The sequence below is a fragment of the Podarcis raffonei genome, chromosome 5 (assembly GCF_027172205.1).
Source record: "Podarcis raffonei isolate rPodRaf1 chromosome 5, rPodRaf1.pri, whole genome shotgun sequence".
NCBI classification, from domain to species: Eukaryota; Metazoa; Chordata; class Lepidosauria; order Squamata; family Lacertidae; genus Podarcis; species Podarcis raffonei.
In genome coordinates, this window is record NC_070606.1 from 35,414,319 (window position 1) to 35,432,783 (window position 18,465).

General features: G+C 39.0%; 1 protein-coding gene across 11 annotated transcripts in view; it reads left to right on the forward strand.

Moving 5' to 3' along the window:
- The window catches only part of PCDH15 (protocadherin related 15), a 628,220-nt gene that overhangs the window by 585,812 nt on the left and 23,943 nt on the right, over window positions 1-18,465 (forward strand). For all 11 annotated transcript variants that reach the window (XM_053388594.1, XM_053388604.1, XM_053388605.1 and 8 more), the window contains 3 exons: window positions 3,276-3,452; window positions 9,579-9,797; window positions 14,416-14,526. In XM_053388594.1, the coding sequence (XP_053244569.1) occupies window positions 3,276-3,452; window positions 9,579-9,797; window positions 14,416-14,526 (507 nt within the window). The remainder of the gene's footprint in view (window positions 1-3,275; window positions 3,453-9,578; window positions 9,798-14,415; window positions 14,527-18,465) is intronic.

An 18,465-nucleotide genomic window follows, 5' to 3' on the forward strand; every position in this document is an offset into this window, starting at 1 on the left:
AGCACATATTGACCTGAACTGGATTAGTTTTCTGCCATTCCTAGTATTATGCTTCTGCAGTTTTGCTTATCTTGTCCTTAGAGTAGTTTATATATTTTGTCATAGCAAACATTTTGGAGTACTAAAGACACCTCTTTCCAGTGCAGAATGGATGCATGAATCATGAGGATTACCCTTCTCAGAGTTTCCAGATTAGAACTGAGACAGGAAAGATGGGGCAGTTGCAATCTTTAAGAGGCCCAAGAGAGATTCCTAGTGTTGCTTAAATTGTGGGCAAGGCTCTTATAGGTTTCTTGGACAAGAGAACCTGGGACTCCCATCTTAAAGTGGGGGTATAAATATAATGGTTGTTCTTTGAAGTATCCCCAAGTAGGGATGTACAAAGGTACCTCAATCTGTTCATTCACACTTCGATCCAGTATTTTCTGTTATTGGTTTATTTTATACAAGTCTTCTGTTACATCATTTGCTGATGTGGAAATACATTTATTTATTTTATATTATTTTATATTATTTATTTATTTATTTTATATTATTTTATATTAAATATTAAATTAATATAAAATTATATAAATTTAATATTTATAATATAATATAAAATTATATTAAATTTTATTTATTTATTTATTTTACTATTATTGTAGCACACAATAGACATGCATATATCAGTCATCAGCATTTACAAACCAGTTAACTTCCCTATGGGATACCTTTCAAAGTTAATGAATCTAATCCTAACCATATCTACTCAGACATACATCCCATTGAATTCAACTGGGCTTACTCCAGAACGAGGCAAGCTAGGATGGAAGGCTTGTGTCCTTGATTCAGCAGAAATTTATTCCTGTTTCATTTCCCTCGCTCAGATATCAGGGAAGGACTGTTTTGCATCCTGTTGATATTTTTTGCTCTTTGTGTTTTGGCTTGTGTGAATTACTGTGGGCATAATAAATATTTTACAGGCATGATCCTTCGGTCATTGTAATGCCACTTGTAAAAGTGTTTGTAATGCAACATTTTATTTCATAAATGAGTATTTTATGCAGAAGATGGTTGTGTGTATGCATTTGCTGAAACAATGCTCAAGCTAGTCTATGTTTTAAATATTTGTAGTAAAGAGGGTTTTGTGTTTGACGGCTAGAAATCCTCAGATTTTAACTGAGGAGCACAGATAAAATCAACAGGGGACAACAGGTCACTTATTTCCATGTGAAAAGAACAATCATGAATGATGCACTCTATTTTTAAAAGGTTACAATCATTCAATGATACTTACTTCTGAATAGACATGGTTAGAATTGCATCCTTAGTGTCTATAGATTGCCTCTAGAAACAAAAAACTTTGTTGCATATAAAATTAGCAAACAACACTTCAGGAAAAAGAAAAGCAATGAGGCCCCTGTTGGGACAGCACCAATTATACATCAATGAATATGTAAATAACATAAATTACAAGGCAATTTACATATCTCTTTACAATGCTGCATTTAAAAAACACACACCTTTCATCATATAAAAAAACCGAAGGTGAAAAACCTTCATAACAAGAGTCCATGTGATGATGGGGGTTGGGGATTGAATGGGTAAGTACAAGGAAATCTGCTTTATAGGCCAAAAGATTCCTCTGACATCTCTATCTCAGAGAATCCAAAGACGAACATAGCAAAACGTTGAACAGTAACAAACCACTCGACTCCCAGACCTGTTAGTCAACTGTATAAAGGACATAAAATGTATGTCCCCTGTAGAAGGGGTGGCTTTTTACCCTCCAGATATTGTTGGACTATAACAGGCATAGGCAAACTTGGCCCTCCAGATGTTTTGGGACTACAATTCCCATCATCCCTGACCACTGGCCCTGTTAGCTAGGGATCATGGGAGTTGTAGTCCCAAAACATCTGGAGGGCCGAGTTTGCCTATGCCTGGACTAGAACTCCCATCATCCCTGATTATTGGCCACCCTGGTCAGACGCTGGAGTCCACGACATATTGAGGGCCAAAAGCCAGCTACCCCTGTTCTTTGGACCCAAAAAAGGGATAAAGAAAAAATGGTTGGAAGATAGTATCAAGAAGAAAGAGATGCAACTTTCATTAATGGTTCAGAATGCACTTAACCCCTTTCAGGCTGGCTTAAGCACTGAAAAAGGTCGGTATTTCATCAACATGAAATCCAGAATATAGGCATTGTTTCAGCCTCTCCCCCCCCATATGAATCCTCCTGACTCTTGAGTTTGTCCCCTGAGACCCTTTTCTTTGTTCCTCTTCATATCTGAAGTACGGCAAGTCAGCACAAGGGTCTTTTTTGTGATAGTCTCATGTCAAAGGAATGCCCTGCTGAAGGGAATCTTGCCTTCCAATAAACAGCTAAAACCTACTCTTTTCAACAAGTTTTTCAGCTGCTACTTTTTCAATAACGACAAAATCCAGTTGTTGCTGTTTTTCTATTGACTTGATTTTTACTGTTTTCGTTTAATTTACAGTTCCTTTGGGTTTGTTATACTGTTTAAATTTTCCGCTGCATTGGTTGTTTTTGCTTTGAAACCCCTTTAAGAAGAGCATAGATGTGCATTTAGATATGTATCAGTGCAGAGGCCTATTTCTGTGGATAGATCTCACCTGCTAGATTCAGGACAATTTTGAACTGTGTTTTCTATGTCCCTGATACAGTGCGTATTTGTGCAGCTACATTGCTTAAGCTATCTTGCAACAGTTTTGTCAGTTTCTATATAATGCCCGTGGTTTAACTGCAGGCCTGGTTTTTGTTTGTTTGTTTTATCATCCTGTGGTAAACCTGTCAGCTCCATACCCTGATTGCAAAGCTTACTATATTTCTTGAGGAATACTAGATACACTGCTACCTGCTATGTTATGTCATCTTGTATGTATCAATGAAATATTCTACTGTAACTCATCGTGGGCATATTTTGTGTGAGAGAGAATTTATTAGCCTTCTATGAAGAGGTGAAACTGACTCCTATATAATGCTAACAGTTTTATTTGGAAAATACCATTGGAATTTCCCCAAAGCCATTTAAAACTCAAATGCTATCATAAATACACATTAGTAGTGTTATGGGCACAATGCTGGTGAGAGCTGTTTCTTTGTTGCTACAGTTTTCCTTAGGAATTTTGCACTTAAAAATACCTGGGTTTTAGGGCCTATGGGGTTTTTTTACCATTGGGCTTCTCTCTCTGTCTCTGTCTCTGTCTCTGTCTATCTAGAAAGAACATGTCAATTAGTCACAGAAGATGTTTCTGTTGTATTCCATTACCAGGATTTTGGAACGCTATATTCAAGACCAGATTCCTGGCGCAAGGGTTGTGGTAGAATCCATTGGTGCTCGCAGATACGGAGATGGCTATTCAGAAGAAGACTATTCAAAATCCGATCTTATGGTCTACGCAATTGACCCTCAAACAAACCGTGCTATAATGAGGAACGAGCTCTTCAAGTATGTATTCCATCATGTCATTGTAGCATTATCTCTGTGGTCAGCACTGTGAATATCTGGTTGGCAGAATGGTTATTTTGACCACATTGACTTGACCACATTGCTTAGCAAAATTAATACCCCTCTCTCCTTTTGCACCACACTGTGATTTCATGCACACCATTATGTACCTATAAGCTGTTGATATATGTATATAATACTTATAGCCACGTTCCACATAAGGCTCATTGGAAAGTTTTGAGTACCCATGTAATGCTGCTGTCTCATACAACACATTAGGATTTGAAACTGGATTTATCTTGACTCAGTGTCATTTCAAGGTTGCCCTTCCAGTGTAGATGTAGAAATATATATTTCCCATTCGCTATCTAGCTTTTGGGCAGGGGGAAAAAGCATATATCTAGTTTTTCCCACCAGAAACAGAAAGTTTGCTCTGTTTGGGTTTTTTCCAGATGGACTAGATACCAGGGCTCAGAATGAGGAAGAACATAGGCTTAGTTCTCTCAAGCAGCTGAGCATTATTGAGGCTTCATGAGATTACAGTGCACAAGGAGACTGAGTCATGCTTTCTGAACCTATCCTCCTCTCTCATGTCCTCACCACTCAATCTGCACACCTCTGACCTGTTATAAAGATAACTTCTGCAGCAGGAAGCCTATCATAAGGAGATTGGCTCCATATGTGATTTAGAACCCTGGACAATATAAACCATGAGACAATGAGGACACAACAGAAGGGGAGAGACAGAAACTGCAACAGCACTCTCTTCTTTTTCATAGCTATAATCACATGGGAGGGGACACTCAAACAGGACTCTGAAGGCGAACTGAACCTGTATCTCGATCACTGGTAGAGCCTCTCATGACAGAATGCTCTTCCGTATAAAGCATTCTCTGTAACTAGAAAACTAGAAGTCAGGGAGAAAAGCTTAGCCTGGCCAGTGGGAAAGCCATTTTTCTCCTCAATAATGCACTAAATGAAGTACAATATTTTACTAATAAACACATTTCTGTCTGCAGTTTTAATCAACATATACATTTTCTCCTAATATAATGCAGTTTGTATGCTATTTTCACTAATATATACTCATTTATTCACACATTTCTTCTAATATCTGCATTTTTGTAAACATTGGTTGGAGAACTGCATTGCAAAGGACAGAATGAATTTTGTTCTCAGTTTGCATACCATTTTGGAAAGTGTAAAATTGGCTTCAAATATGAACTGAATTGAATCTCTCTCCTCTCCACCCCACGAATATTCCTATTCACAAACTTTGTCTGGGATCTTCAGCAGTTGTATGAATGACGCAGTCAGCAAGCTAAGGACATTTGCTGCAATGAGTGTGCATGTGTTGGTTCATTCATTTGTGAAGACTGCTATTTTTCATCTCTATTCCCAAACCTATTTCATCTGTTGCCTTGTATTTGTGGAAAGTGGGAGATCATTATTCTTTCTCCAAGCCCCCTCTGGTGCCTGCTGCTGCTTTGCATATATTTTATTGTACCTCTTCTCCCCGAAGGAGAGTCAGGTCACACTGCTCCATGATGGAATGAGGCAATCTGTCAGTCATATGTCCATGAAGCAAATACCTATGGGCTGCCTTATGAATTGTGATTCGTTAGAGGAATCTTATTCTCCTGAGTCCCAAATCTTGTGTAGATAAATTATAGCACAAGTGAGATAGAAAAGCATGCAGCTGTTAAGAAGAGGTATAGTGAATAGGCTCATCATAGGTGGTGTGAGTTAGAAATAGCCACAGAAAAAGGGAGGAGAAAATTAATTTATAGACTAATATTATATTAACAGGTAGCAAATATACAGCCTGGCAGTGGTAAAGGTTTGAACATACAGAACAAAACAAGAAAACATAAAATTTATTCTGTAGTTTCAAACCTCTTGTTTGGTTCCTCCTTTCACATACGCGCGCACACACACACACTCAAAAAAGAAGGGCTGGATACAGTCATCAGTTGTATTCACACAGCTATCACTTAAGACAATATAGTTATTTGCACTCATGGTGAGATGTCTTAATCTGCATTTTCTCAGTGCTGTGTTTGTATGCAGGAATATTATCCCTCTGCAAATTTGTCCCACGTTGTAGTATTTCAGTCTCTAGTCATTCTTTTATCCTGCTATGTCCTCTTTTTATGTCCTAAAAGTCATAGTTAATCATGCACTCAACAGGATATTTTATTAGAATCGCTCTTTGGTTTCAATTTATTCAATGGAATGAAGACAATTTCTGAAATACGGGGGTTCAATGATCCTGTGAAGCTTGCATAGAGATCTGCTAGTTTACAGATCTCACTGCCTTTCTAGTAAGCTATGTAACAAACAGCCTCAAAATGGGTGTTTTGTTTTGTTTTACAATAGTAGAATATCTTTCTTAGGCCTGAGCCTAGGAGCCAGGCTGGTACACTTCCCTGGCTCAAGGCATTTTCCTTGACACATACACAAAGCCCACTCGCATCATGCTTCTATAGATGGGTCAGTCAGCTGATAGTCCTTTAGATCGGCTACCTACATGGCTGCAGAACAGTCTGCTGATTAATTCTTCCTCTCATAATATGGAGTCAGGAAAATACCCTTAGTTTTTGTTTTTTGTAGTTTCTGGTGTGTTGTTTCTGGCATGTTAGTTTGATAACTACTCTGCAAGCATGATCCACAAGATCACAACCACCACACAATTTCTGGTGCTCCAGAAAGCTTCACCAGTGCAGCTGCTCCTGTCACAATCTATACCTGGAAATGGAAACACCTTTGTTGCACACATTACGCAGTTGTTCTTTTAAGCTTCATATGCACAAATTGCATAAATCACTGGTGATACTTCAGCAGTTGGACCAACTCTTTTTTTAACACCTACCGTCACTGGCTGGCAACTCTACTTTCCTTTTGGACTACGAGAGGCTATTCCATATGACTTCTGTCAGTCTTCTGTGACTTCCTTTTCTTAGCTGCATAACTAGAACTGAACAACTAAGAATAAACAAGCCAGGAACTAATAAACTGACTACACAGCTACATCTTCTTCTTATTGTGAATAAGAACGCCCAAAGAGCTGCAGCACCCAATAGCCTAGATGTTTTACTCTCAAGTAAATGTATACAGGATCACAGCACATATTAAAAAAGAACTGTTTCTATACCATCAGCACTAACAGCAGCCTCAGCTTTGTGTAATTTTTAGAGATTTAGCATCTTGTGTTAATTGGTTGTTCTCTCCAACCCTCTACCCTCCTCCCCCAAGACAGGTCTGAGGAATCATCTTGTATCATTTTTCCTTCATTTAATATACAGACTTTGTACTAAAGAAGGTTAACATGAAAAAAAAAGTGAAGAAAGTGTGTGGTTTCTTGTTTTGAACAGCTACCGATTAACACTGGCTTAGAAGCAACCTAATTAAACAATTTTCTTATGCTTGCACAGTCAGCCTTTTCCCCCTCTCTTCAAAAGCTTTATAAAATTTAAATCAGCAAAATCCTAGGGAATACTACCTTGGCTTTGGGGTAGAGGTGAATGAGTGTCAGCTTAGCAAAGTAAAGGGGGGAAATGAAGTGAGAGTTTCAATCTGAAGCATTAACATGTTTTAGCTTGTGGCTGGGAACCTCCAGAGGTTTGGTTCAGATAAGCTCAGATTCTTATCCTAATCTCCAAAGCTACTCCAACTGGTACTTTCCATCACCTAATCCTGCTGTAAGAAGCTTTGAAGGGGATTCTGTGACCTTTCTTACCCAGCAGATCCTGCAGGGGGATCTTAGAGATGGCTTTCATTGTCCTTTGGAAGAGTAAACTGGGTTCTTCAGACACCTGTTTTTTCTTCTTTCCATGCCTCATGACCTGATTCAAGGAATGTCCTTCAGGGAATGGAGAACAGCAGAAAGAATGTGTTTTGGGGGAGAGAGAATGGAGAGAGGTAAATAAAGGACACAAGCCCTGTGTTGTATCTCTCTCCTCCCTTCATGGGCTCTTATATCCTCCCATATTTCCTGGTTCTCAGCAAAGCATAGTGTATGCAACCCACTTTTGTCTGCAGACCAGAACTGGAGATCACAATTTTTAAAAAATATTGACTATGCAAACAATAGTTTGCCCACTGTGGACAAAATGTGGCTGTATGACAGTAAAGAGAAACTTAGATGTGACAATGCAGATGTCCTGTTCCTACCAAGAGAGGAGTGAGGGGGCTCAGTTTCATAATATACTTGGGGCAGGACAGCTGTCCAGCAAGACCAAAAAAACCCCCAATGCTTATGGCAACATTTCTGAAAAAAGCAAGAGAGCTGTCTAGTCACATCAGGAGGCTTGAGCTGGTCTGTTGTAGCAGTTAGGCAGCAAGTTTTAAATAGCCATAGTCAATATATTTGCATTTTTTTTACAAACATATATGTGCTTAAAGCAGTTCCATAATCCAGAGAACATATTCATGATTCTTCTTCTTCCCAAGCTGGGTTTAGGGATGAGACTCCTCAGGCTGACAGGTATACACTGTGTCTTCTGATCTGAACATTAGTTCATAAAGTTGGCTATGGTTCCCTATTTCAGTATATCAACAGTCTATAGTCACTGGATATTAGGTGATTGTTTCACTTCTCATTAATTGAAGTGCTCACACAGAATGGAGCCTGCATAATTTTATCTGGTATTCTTGGCTGCAACTCCACATACTTGGAAGGAAGTTCCATTGATTTCAGTGACATTTTCTTCCAGTTAAGTGTGCAAAGTCTTGTGATCAATTGTATAATTGCAGTTTTGAACTGAGTGCTGACTTGAGAGTGTCCTGAAGATGCATATGAAGTTATTTGCCAAAGTAACTCCAGTTGTGTGCTACATTGCAATTCCATTACTAGTACCAGGAAAAGGTCACTGTTAGGTACCAAATATTAGGTGCCTGCATTATCTTCTACAAACACAAGAGACAGAGAAAATTTCTCAAGCAAACTGTCTTCGTGAAAATATGTGACATTAAAAAATAAAAAAGGTCCCCTGTCTCATTTTGTACAGTATGCCAGATTTCATCTGGAGTGGAATACGCACAGTTGAGCTATAAAAACCTTAAAATAGAGGTTTGTAGAGAAATTGCTTACAGAATTTTTAGGAGAGGCAGTGTTACATCTCCCAAAAGTATACTGCCAGCCAAGCAAAATTCCTTCATGTTCTTCATCAGTACAAATGACATCTAGCATACACGAGCATCATCTAGTGTGTGGTGAGAGGCTTTCTTCTTGCATTACACTTGAATGTGCAGCTAGTCTAATGGGGTTGTATTCAGCTATGTCCTACACAGAGTACACCCACTGAAATAAATGAACCTAAGTTAGTTATGTCCATTAACTTCAATGGACCCATGGTATAGTTCAGAAAGAATATTGGGAACACTGAGTCTCCTAATGTTCTGCCCATTTGCAGAACAGCATCTACACCTTGCAATGCATTCTTGTTTTTATATGGTCTTTTGGGCACTCGCTATTATGATCATGTTTGCATTGCATCGGTGTTGTTCAATCCCCTTTGGTTCTTTTCGGGGGTCATTGTGTCTTGGCTCCATTTTACTCGTCCCCCTTTGCCCCCGATGCAGTTCAGCCCAATTAACAATGACAATGTAGGTTTGTTGTGATATCATGATGCTATGTCTGATGCAATGTCATTGCAAATGTCACCCCTCTAAAGAGCAATCCAGTGGGTCACTACAGCCCAAGCAGTGAGCCAAGCAAGGCATCCCACCATGGCAGTGAGATCGCATGTGGTTCAGAGAAGGCAAAGAAGGAAGAGGAAACTCTCATCCCCATGCACAAAAATCATTATCAGGAAACAAAAGGGCACTGGGGGGAAATCAGAATGTTCATATTCCCCCCCCCAAATACTTTTCTGTTTTCTTCACAATAATCATTTATCTGTGTCTAATATGCTAATATTGGAGTAAATATTAAATAATGTCCAGTGCAGCCCTAAATAGGAATAGAATAGCCTTCTCAAGCATGGTTCCCTTGAGATGTTTTGGACTAAAACTCTGACTACAAAACATCTGGAGGAGGCATCAAGTTTGAAGAAGAGACATGGCAGTTTGATCTTGCCTGTTTTACCTGCTATTTTCTTTTCTTTTTTTATTTTAATATTCAAGATTTCTGGATGGCAAACTCCTGGATATCAATAAAGAATTCCAGCCGTACCTTGGGCAAGGCGGACGTATTTTGGAGATCCGCACTCCAGATGTGGTGGCCAATGTCAAGAAGCAGGCCCAAGCCGTAGGCTACACAGAAGGGGCCTTGCTGGCTCTGGCTGTCATCATCATCCTTTGCTGCATGCCTGCTATTTTAATAGTTATGGTCAGCTACAAACAGTAAGTATGCCAGCACTCTGTATACATCAAAGATGAAGGACTGGGCTGTGCTTGGTGGCAGGTTTCATACTTTTGGTCACATTTCCAGCATGCACATTTCAGGAGCCCTTCCTATTTAGGCTCCAGGTTCCACTGTGTCTCTTCCTCACCAAGAGCATTTACAGAAAAACTCAAGGCTCTACCTCCTTGGAAACAGAGGCTCACCATTTGGGGGCAAGGCCCAGGACTAAAAGGTAGAAGATACACATCGCAAATAAGGTTCCAGGTTTGTTCCCAAGACTTGAGAAGAACTAACAATTCAGCCAAATGAGCTATGGGTTTCTATTCAGCATACATCAGCTGCCTGTAGGTACCAAACCTTCTCCTTTTCTCCTCACACAACCTGATCACCCTTTCATCATGTTCTGAAAAGGCCTCTCGCTTTCTGGTATGCTTCAAGGGATCATTAGTGCAGCAATCCAGTTTTTTTCCAGGGGCTGCAACATAGATTTTCTGCACCCCATCCATCTTTCAGATTACTTCCATCCTGTGAGTTCTAAACTTCTCTGTGTGATCCCTCTGAGGGAAGTGCAAGAGGTCAAAATGAGCCATTTCAGTGGTGGTTCACTGCTTGTAGAATGCTCCTATGCCCTTTTAAAATGTGGGGTTTTGGGGGGAGAGGTTATTGGGTTGTTGTTTTTATTTTGATTATATATTTTGTGGTTTTATATTTTGATTTTGTTCTGTGAACTGCCCTGAGACCTCCGGGTATAGGGCATAATAACAATAATGTTAGACACCAGAGAAAAAATGTTTCCTTTTACCCTTAATTTGGAGTGTTTTAGGTGTTTGTTGTTGTTAGTATTGTGGTTACTATTATTTATTAAATCTATATACCACCCTTCAACAGAGGATCATAGGAAGGTTTACAATATAAAAACACAAGGATACATACCATTGTAACAACCAAAAGCAATAACTCTCCCCCACCATCAGCACATTTAAAAGGCCATAGATCATTTAATTAGCCAAAGGCCTGGGGGGCGGGATATTAGGGATCCAGACATGCTTCCCTGAAAAAGCATTCCACAACCAAGGAGCCACCGTGGAAAAGGCCCATTTTCGTATTGCCGCCCTCCAGACCTCTTTTAATGGAGTAGGATGTGTTCAACCTGCCTTTTGCATGTGTGGATGCATTCTTAAATTTTTGATTTATTTTGGCTTTTATACTTGACTTTAATGTTTGTATTTTGAACTATTTTGTTGTATTACAAAGTTTGTCAGTTGCTTCATGCCTCTTTCGTGAAAAAGCAACTAATAAAATTTAGTAAGATTAATAAGGATAAGAATAAGAATACCTTGATGGTTTTTTAAACCATATTCAATAGCACTCCTGTGTACTTGTCCATAGCTGTCAACGTTTCCCTTTTTTAAAGGGAAATTCCCTTATTCCAAATAGAATTCCTCACAAGAAAAGGGAAAGGTTGACAGCTATGTACCTGTCACCTGTGATCTGTACTAAAATAATAAGGAAATATGTATATTTTCCTCTTCTCCTAAGGTTTTGCTATGCTTTAATCACCAAATATCAAAGCTAGCAAAATAACTATTCAAGTTAATGCAAGAATTAAAGCCAAATGAACATAACTGTCATCATTGGTGCACATAAAATGGAAACATTAAGAATTGCTTTATATTAAAATTGTGTGTGTGTCATAGCTGCATTTTTCAATACTTTCCAGCCCACTGATCAGCTTAATATTCAATGAATTAATTTTTGCAGATTGTAAAAAAGCACAGTAAAGTTAAATGAATTTTACACTACTTGTTTTCCAGGGTGAATTAACAGTGTTGTAGCACTGCTCAGTGCCTCCTTGTATAGTTTGCAAATAACCCAAAAAATTATTGCTGCTCATTTCTGTTAGGTGGCACCTCTGAAATTTCAGTATCCTGTACTGAAGAAGAAATCAGTGGTGAACCACAAATTATGAATTAATGAAAGTAGAATGGCACATTTTAAATGGACCTCAAAAAGGAGAACAGCCTTTCTATTATTTTTAATTTTCTTTATATTATATCTATAATTTGAATTCAGAAAGGAATTGTAAGACTTATTTTTTGGTCTCCTAACATATGAAAGCAATAACTCTAGTTGGAATTGCTGTTTTAATCACTGGGGTTTTTTGTTTTTTTAAAAAATACCACACCAAACAATCAAAACATTCCAAATACCACATTGAGAGAGGCAAAATACAAGAGTGACCCACACGTCCCCATTACACACTGGAAATAATATATCTATAAATGCCAAACATATAGGATTGATTACAGCAACAGATTTGTGAAGTTAACCACAGCCATCTTTAAACCTTAGAGATGATCAGTGACATGATAGCTAAATGAAGAAAATTCAGAATATCAATATAAAGTTCAGAATAACATAACTCTACAAAACAAAAAGTGAATGTGCTTTAGGTTCTTCTTGTGAGGAATTAATGACAGAAATTAAGATAGGCCAGCTATAAAATGTATCACTGATAATGTTGACTCTAACTACTCTGCAATGTTGTGCTAGTTTGTTTACAGGCGCTGTCTTCCAAACCTATCATGCCGGTTTTTCATAGTTAACAAGTGATCACTTCTCCATAAGACTGCAATCTCCATCTGGGCTGCTTTCATGAAATTTATTATTAATGACTTAAACAAAACATTGGCTTTTGTAGACTGTCTTTAGCCAGTGAAATTCTTCATGCATGATTTTTTTAAAAAAACCTTAAGTAATAAATTGACAACTGCAAAGCATGACCCATTCCCTGCTGGAAATTCCATAGGGCCACTTGAAGACCTTTGCATGCCTTCTTAGCCCTAAGCCCAGTGCACCAGTAAACTATTTGCTTGCACACCACAATAAATGGAACTATGGCTTCGTAGGACTACATGAACATAGAGGCTCCCAGAGAGGAGCTTGCAGCCACCTTGCTCTTCCTCAATCCTTAGCTGAGTGTGTCATGGCAGTAAAGCCAAGGTTTTACTTAGTGTGTCATCTAAATCTACAGTTGGGGTTAAGCTCTTTCTTCCTTAACCACAAACAGGTGCCAATTTACATGTGATTGTTTTACAGGAAAAAAGCTTGCTGTTTTATTTTAAAGAGGGGGCATTTATATGACACACCAACTGCTGTCTCAGAAGATACTTTAACTCCTATAGGAGAATGGTGGTTGTTCTCTTAAGATGGTGTTTTGTCATGTGTGGTTTTCCTGGGTATAGTAAAATGCTTAATTTAATTTGCATTGCCTGATCAGTGATGCCTGTTTAGTTTATTAATTGATTCCTTAAGACTGTAGTACTATACACATTTACTTGGGAGTAAATCTCATTGAACTCAACAGGGTCTACTTCTGAGCAGACCTTTATATGATTGCACTGTTAACTGACTAACCCATTAATGTTTTAGCCCTAATGTGATTTGTACAGTTAAATTTAATGCCTTTTGAAATTTATTAGATTTCACAATGTGAATTATTTTTACTAAGTGAAACTCACAACTTTTGTTCTCTGTTTTATTACTCTGCATAACAAAACAGATTTAAAGAGTAAGTATTTATTTTTGGCCTTGTTTCAAATGCATTACATAGGATAAATACATATCACTGGGGATTGTGGCCTGAGGAGAGGGAGGGTGGCCGAGGAAAAATCCCAAGGGCCAGATGGAAAGAACTTGAGGGATACATTCTGCCCCCAGATTTTCCACCCCTTGGCTATTGCATGTTGAAAGCAGAGATCGTATTGAAATACAGGTCTCCATATGCCACTTTTAATATTGGCTGAAGTATTCCTACGGAAAACAATAAAGTTAAACTATGAAAATGGCATGTATCAGAGTATGCCTAGATTTTAAAAGAGACAGGATAATTATATAGCCTGTATAGTGTAAGATAAGAGTTATCAAGATAGATAGATGATAGATGATAGATAGATAGATGATAGATAGATAGATAGATAGATAGATAGATAGATAGATAGATGATAGATGATAGATAGATGTCGTGTTGTACTGCATGGTGTGTTTGTGTTTGTAAAGGAAGTACGCTTTCTTAAAAACTGCTGAATCTTGAACATGGCTAGGAATGAATGAGGAATGAATAGTATAATCGCCTTAAGAATAAATCCCGGTGTATTTTCCTAACACAGACTAATCAATACATGGATTGTTAGGTCAGCAGTAACACACTGAGATAATCTGGTTTTATCTGCTCTGTAACACAAATGCAGCATCTTTTCTTAAATTTACTTGGAAATAAGCTCCATTGAAAACATAATTCGCTTACATGTTTAGGTATCTCAGGTATCCATTTCCAAGAGTGAGAGGTGATATTTAAAACTCTTTCAGAACTCTCACTAAAGGATATTTTATCATAACTTGAGTTGCACACAGTATGTCAGAAGCAAATAAAATCAAGTCAGGAGCCAGATTTTATTCGGCCATGTGGTGCATTCAAATTCTCTTCTTAGTATTGTCACCAATCACGAGGTGAAAAACTGCAACAAATATCCCTTTGGGGGCTGTCGCGGCTGATGTGTTCTTGGTGGGAGACCATGTGTGACACTCTCCATTTCCTTTCCACGTGACTCACCAAAGGAGACAAGCAGAATGTGCAAAGACAGCTCGAATCCAGATGGCCTTACCAGCTGGCAAACCAGCAAGCACTCCAGCCCATAATCTCTATGAAGAACTCGGCGACAGCACCATGTAAGTCCTCGTGATGTTTGCGGTTTAAAATACTAGCAATTCAAAGTATAATTCTGATGCTTCATAGATTACAGTTGACATTGCTGCGTAAATTCAAGAACAGGGAAGAATTAATAAGCCACTCATGGTGGTTATGATCTATGATGGGGAAATGTTTTCAGCCTGGGGGCCACATTCTGACACGTTCAACCTTCCTGACAGCCAAATATCAGTGGTGGGCAGAGCCAAAGGCAAAAATGGCCAAAGCAACAGATGTAACCCTTTGTACAATGCTTTTTGTTTCTAGAAAAATAGGTGCCAGTACTCACCATGATGTTGTTACTGTAAATGCCACACTTTTTAACAACAACAACAACAACAACAACGTGATGCCAGTACTGTGTACCCTCAAGTTCCCCCAAATGAAAGAAAAGGCACTGCTTTTGTACAATAGGCAACAGGCTAGCCATGTAAAAGACAGGTTTCTGTGTTCCCCACCCACAGTTTTCTCCACCCAAGCAAACAAGAGATGTTATCGCAATTTGGTAACACATCACAGAATAGGATCAATGAAAGACATGATATTATATATGAAAATGTGGTTTATAAATATTTAAACAAGAAATAAATGTGACCTGGGGAAGGTCCTGAGGGTGCATAGAGATCCATGGAGGGCCACATTCAGTCCCTGAAGTTGAGGTTGTAAAATGGCTTGTCATAGCAATGTTGGTCAATTCAGCATTGATCGTTTTTCTGGAACGCATTTGAGGCCCAAGGTTACTCTGATTATACTGTCAACTGTGGTAAGAGATGCTATTATATCAAACAATGCACACTTTTGCCCTTGCACATTTTTGCCTTGCACATTTTTGCCCTTGTTATTCTGGTAAGTCTTATAATCTAGTCCATGTAAATATCTTTATGATGCCCCCCCTTTTTTTACATAGGAAGAGTGTTTTCATTTGCTCGTTTGTTTAAATACAAGGCAATTATGGGAAGGATAAGTTTTCTCAGGGTTACTGATGCCAGTTGCATCCAGGGAAAATGTAGCTCAAAGAGCATCATATAATTTTCTCCAAAGCATTTTTTTAAAAAAATCACTTTAACAACATGTTTGACAACAGCGTATCATTTCAGAAATAGTTTACAACTTTTAAATGCTGGGTGTGATCCAGCATTCACTATCATCAATAGAGCGTTGGCTGTAGAAGCCACCATGTGTGGGCATACCTGGGCAGCAAGCCATGCCTTGGCAATATCATTTTTTGCTACTATACCTTTTTTTCATGATCCGCAGCTTATTGGGTCTGGGCTACCCCTTCTATGCAGATTATTCCTGCTTAGAGCATGTGGGCAAAGCCAAGCTATGGTGGGAAGATTGCCCAGGCAGATCCTGTGCCAAGAAGGGGTTGTTGCACCAATTTCTAGTAGTTACCACATCCTCGGACAATTGGAATGGGGGAGATTGATAGCCTATGAGCTTTGTGGGTCCTAGCATTTCTCACTGGTCACTGTATCCCGAGTGACGTGCCAGTTAATCTGACTTTTTTTCGGGTATCAGCAAGAGTCAAGGGTTGGTTGTCAAGACCCAGGGAAGTTGCCAGCCTAGGATAGAAAGAGGGGTGTGTGGTCAGAGCCAGGTCAAGGGGAAGGGAGCTCAGGATCTGAGGGAGCAGAGCCAGTGATGTCATCAGAGTGGAGACAAAACAAGTTAAATCTGGAGGAAGCAAAATATTTCACACCACCAGGATTCTGTACTGCTGCTTTCACTGACACACTACTCACACTATGAAGCTGGTTCTGACACCAGGGTTTTATGGCGTAGAGTCAATCCACCATGGAGTCAGCTGTAAATGATGGAAGTGATATTCAAGCAGGCTGGTATTTCAACCAGAAAATTCCATTCTTGACATACAAAACTTGGAACGTATGGCTTGCCCAGGAATTAGTGCACGGGTAATGCAGGAGGTAATCTTCCATTATTTAGTATGTGGCCGGATGAGTCCATGGGCCTGTAAGGGATGTGATGCCATCCACCTGTACCACAGCATAGGAAGCTCACTCCTTCTAATAGGTTGTGATTGTAGTTATATACATCAGAACTTCCTGATCACCCCCGCACCTCATGCAGAAGTTCTGGATAGTGCTCAACAAAAAATTTAAGGAAAGTGTGCGGTCACCAGGTTTAGGGTCTGTACATTTATGAATAGCACATGTGAATAAATTAATCTGTTGTTCTTTTTCAAGAGAGTGTGTGTATGTGTTTTATTAACTTCTGCATTAAAGTGGAAATTGTATGAAAGGTTATCATCACTATACTGTCACTTGCCCAGAAAATGTCATTACTTATGACATTTCATAACATTTCAGCCTGTTTAGTCCTTAAAAATTATTGAGTGCAAACTCCCAGTAATGAGGGAGGGAGAGTTTCAAGAGGGAGGACAAGGTTGTCACGGGGTGAGGAACATGGTATGCATGTACAGAAGTTCTAATGTCCAGATATAGATCGGATAGAGCTCAAAATCCAAAGAGTCCAAAGTGCAGCCCAGCACTCTATGCAGCACTGGGAGCCAATTATGAAGATGGCAGTGGGATGAGGTTGTTTTTAGAAATGGGACTTACTTCAGAAAACCTGCTGTGCCCAGAGAAGTTACTGAGAGACTTTGTGGATTAAGAACGCCTTGCTTTGCTTAACTGTGTTGTATTTAAACCTCATCGGTGAAATTGTTTTTGTGCAAAACAATAACTTGTATCACTTCAGTAAGTTCTTCAACATGAAATTGAAGTGCCAGTGCTTCTGTGATCTCTCCAAATTTAAATGATAGTTGCTCTGAAGAGGACATCTGCTTCTAATTGCTTTTCTGATTTTCCCCGTATCACTCATTCTACTTGTTTTCTCTTGTTTTCTCATTGTTGGCTTTGGATTTACTCATAATATACACAACTATATACATGAACTAACATTTCATTTCATTTAATGTCTCATTTCTTCCTTTTCCTCTGTCTTTGGACACATAGGCATCAGTAAGTAAACTCAAACCATTGCAGGTAATATTGTAGCAAATGGGGAAAGTAGTTGATTTTTGTTACTGAGAATTGCAATTATTTCCTAGTAATGTAGTACCTGGAAGACATTTATTTCTAAATCATTCAATGTACTACGTTCCAAAGGGAAGTAGGGCTAAGGAACTGAAAGCACTGTCATTGTACTGTGTGTGAAGACATTTCTGGTGAGTAGATTCTATCCCCTTCAACTTGTTGGCACCTCTAAAATTTAGAGGCTGCAACCTGAAAACGTGCATTTACTGGAAGGCTCATTAACGCCAATGGGACTGATCTATTGAGCAGTTTAAGCTTTGCAATCATCAAATCACCAAAGCATAGCCTTTTCATTTCACCATGTCTGCAGTTAGGCTAAGCCAAAATAGATTTGAGTTATAGGGAGCATAGAGCATAGCCTGCCAACCACTGCTCCTGAAAGTGCCTTGTTAGTGAAGTGAGCAGAGCTTGCACAGGACTATCGCTTAGTGGGTTGACTCATTTAAATACAATTTCCATTTGCTCTTGCAAGCAGACCACATGAGAAGTGACTCATCCCACACTAACCCCGTAATCTTACAACTACTCACCATATCAACACAGCAATAGACTCCTGATCCCACTAGGAATATGGAGCATATGCACAGCATGTTACCATAAATCCATGATGTTTCAGATAGAACAGGGATTAACAGCTGTTTTGGTGACTGTTCTAGCCCATTTGCAACACAAACATCCCAGTCCAGACCCTTATGTTTACAATAATGTACAACCGAGTTCTTATTCATATAGGTGCCCCTATGCATATCGACTCAAGGAGCAGCTCTCAACATGAAGCTGTCTCCTCCATTCAGATGAATGGTAAAGGCCTTTCTGTGGCTGAGTCCATGTGTACTTCAGGTCTCTGAAGCCAAAAGAAAT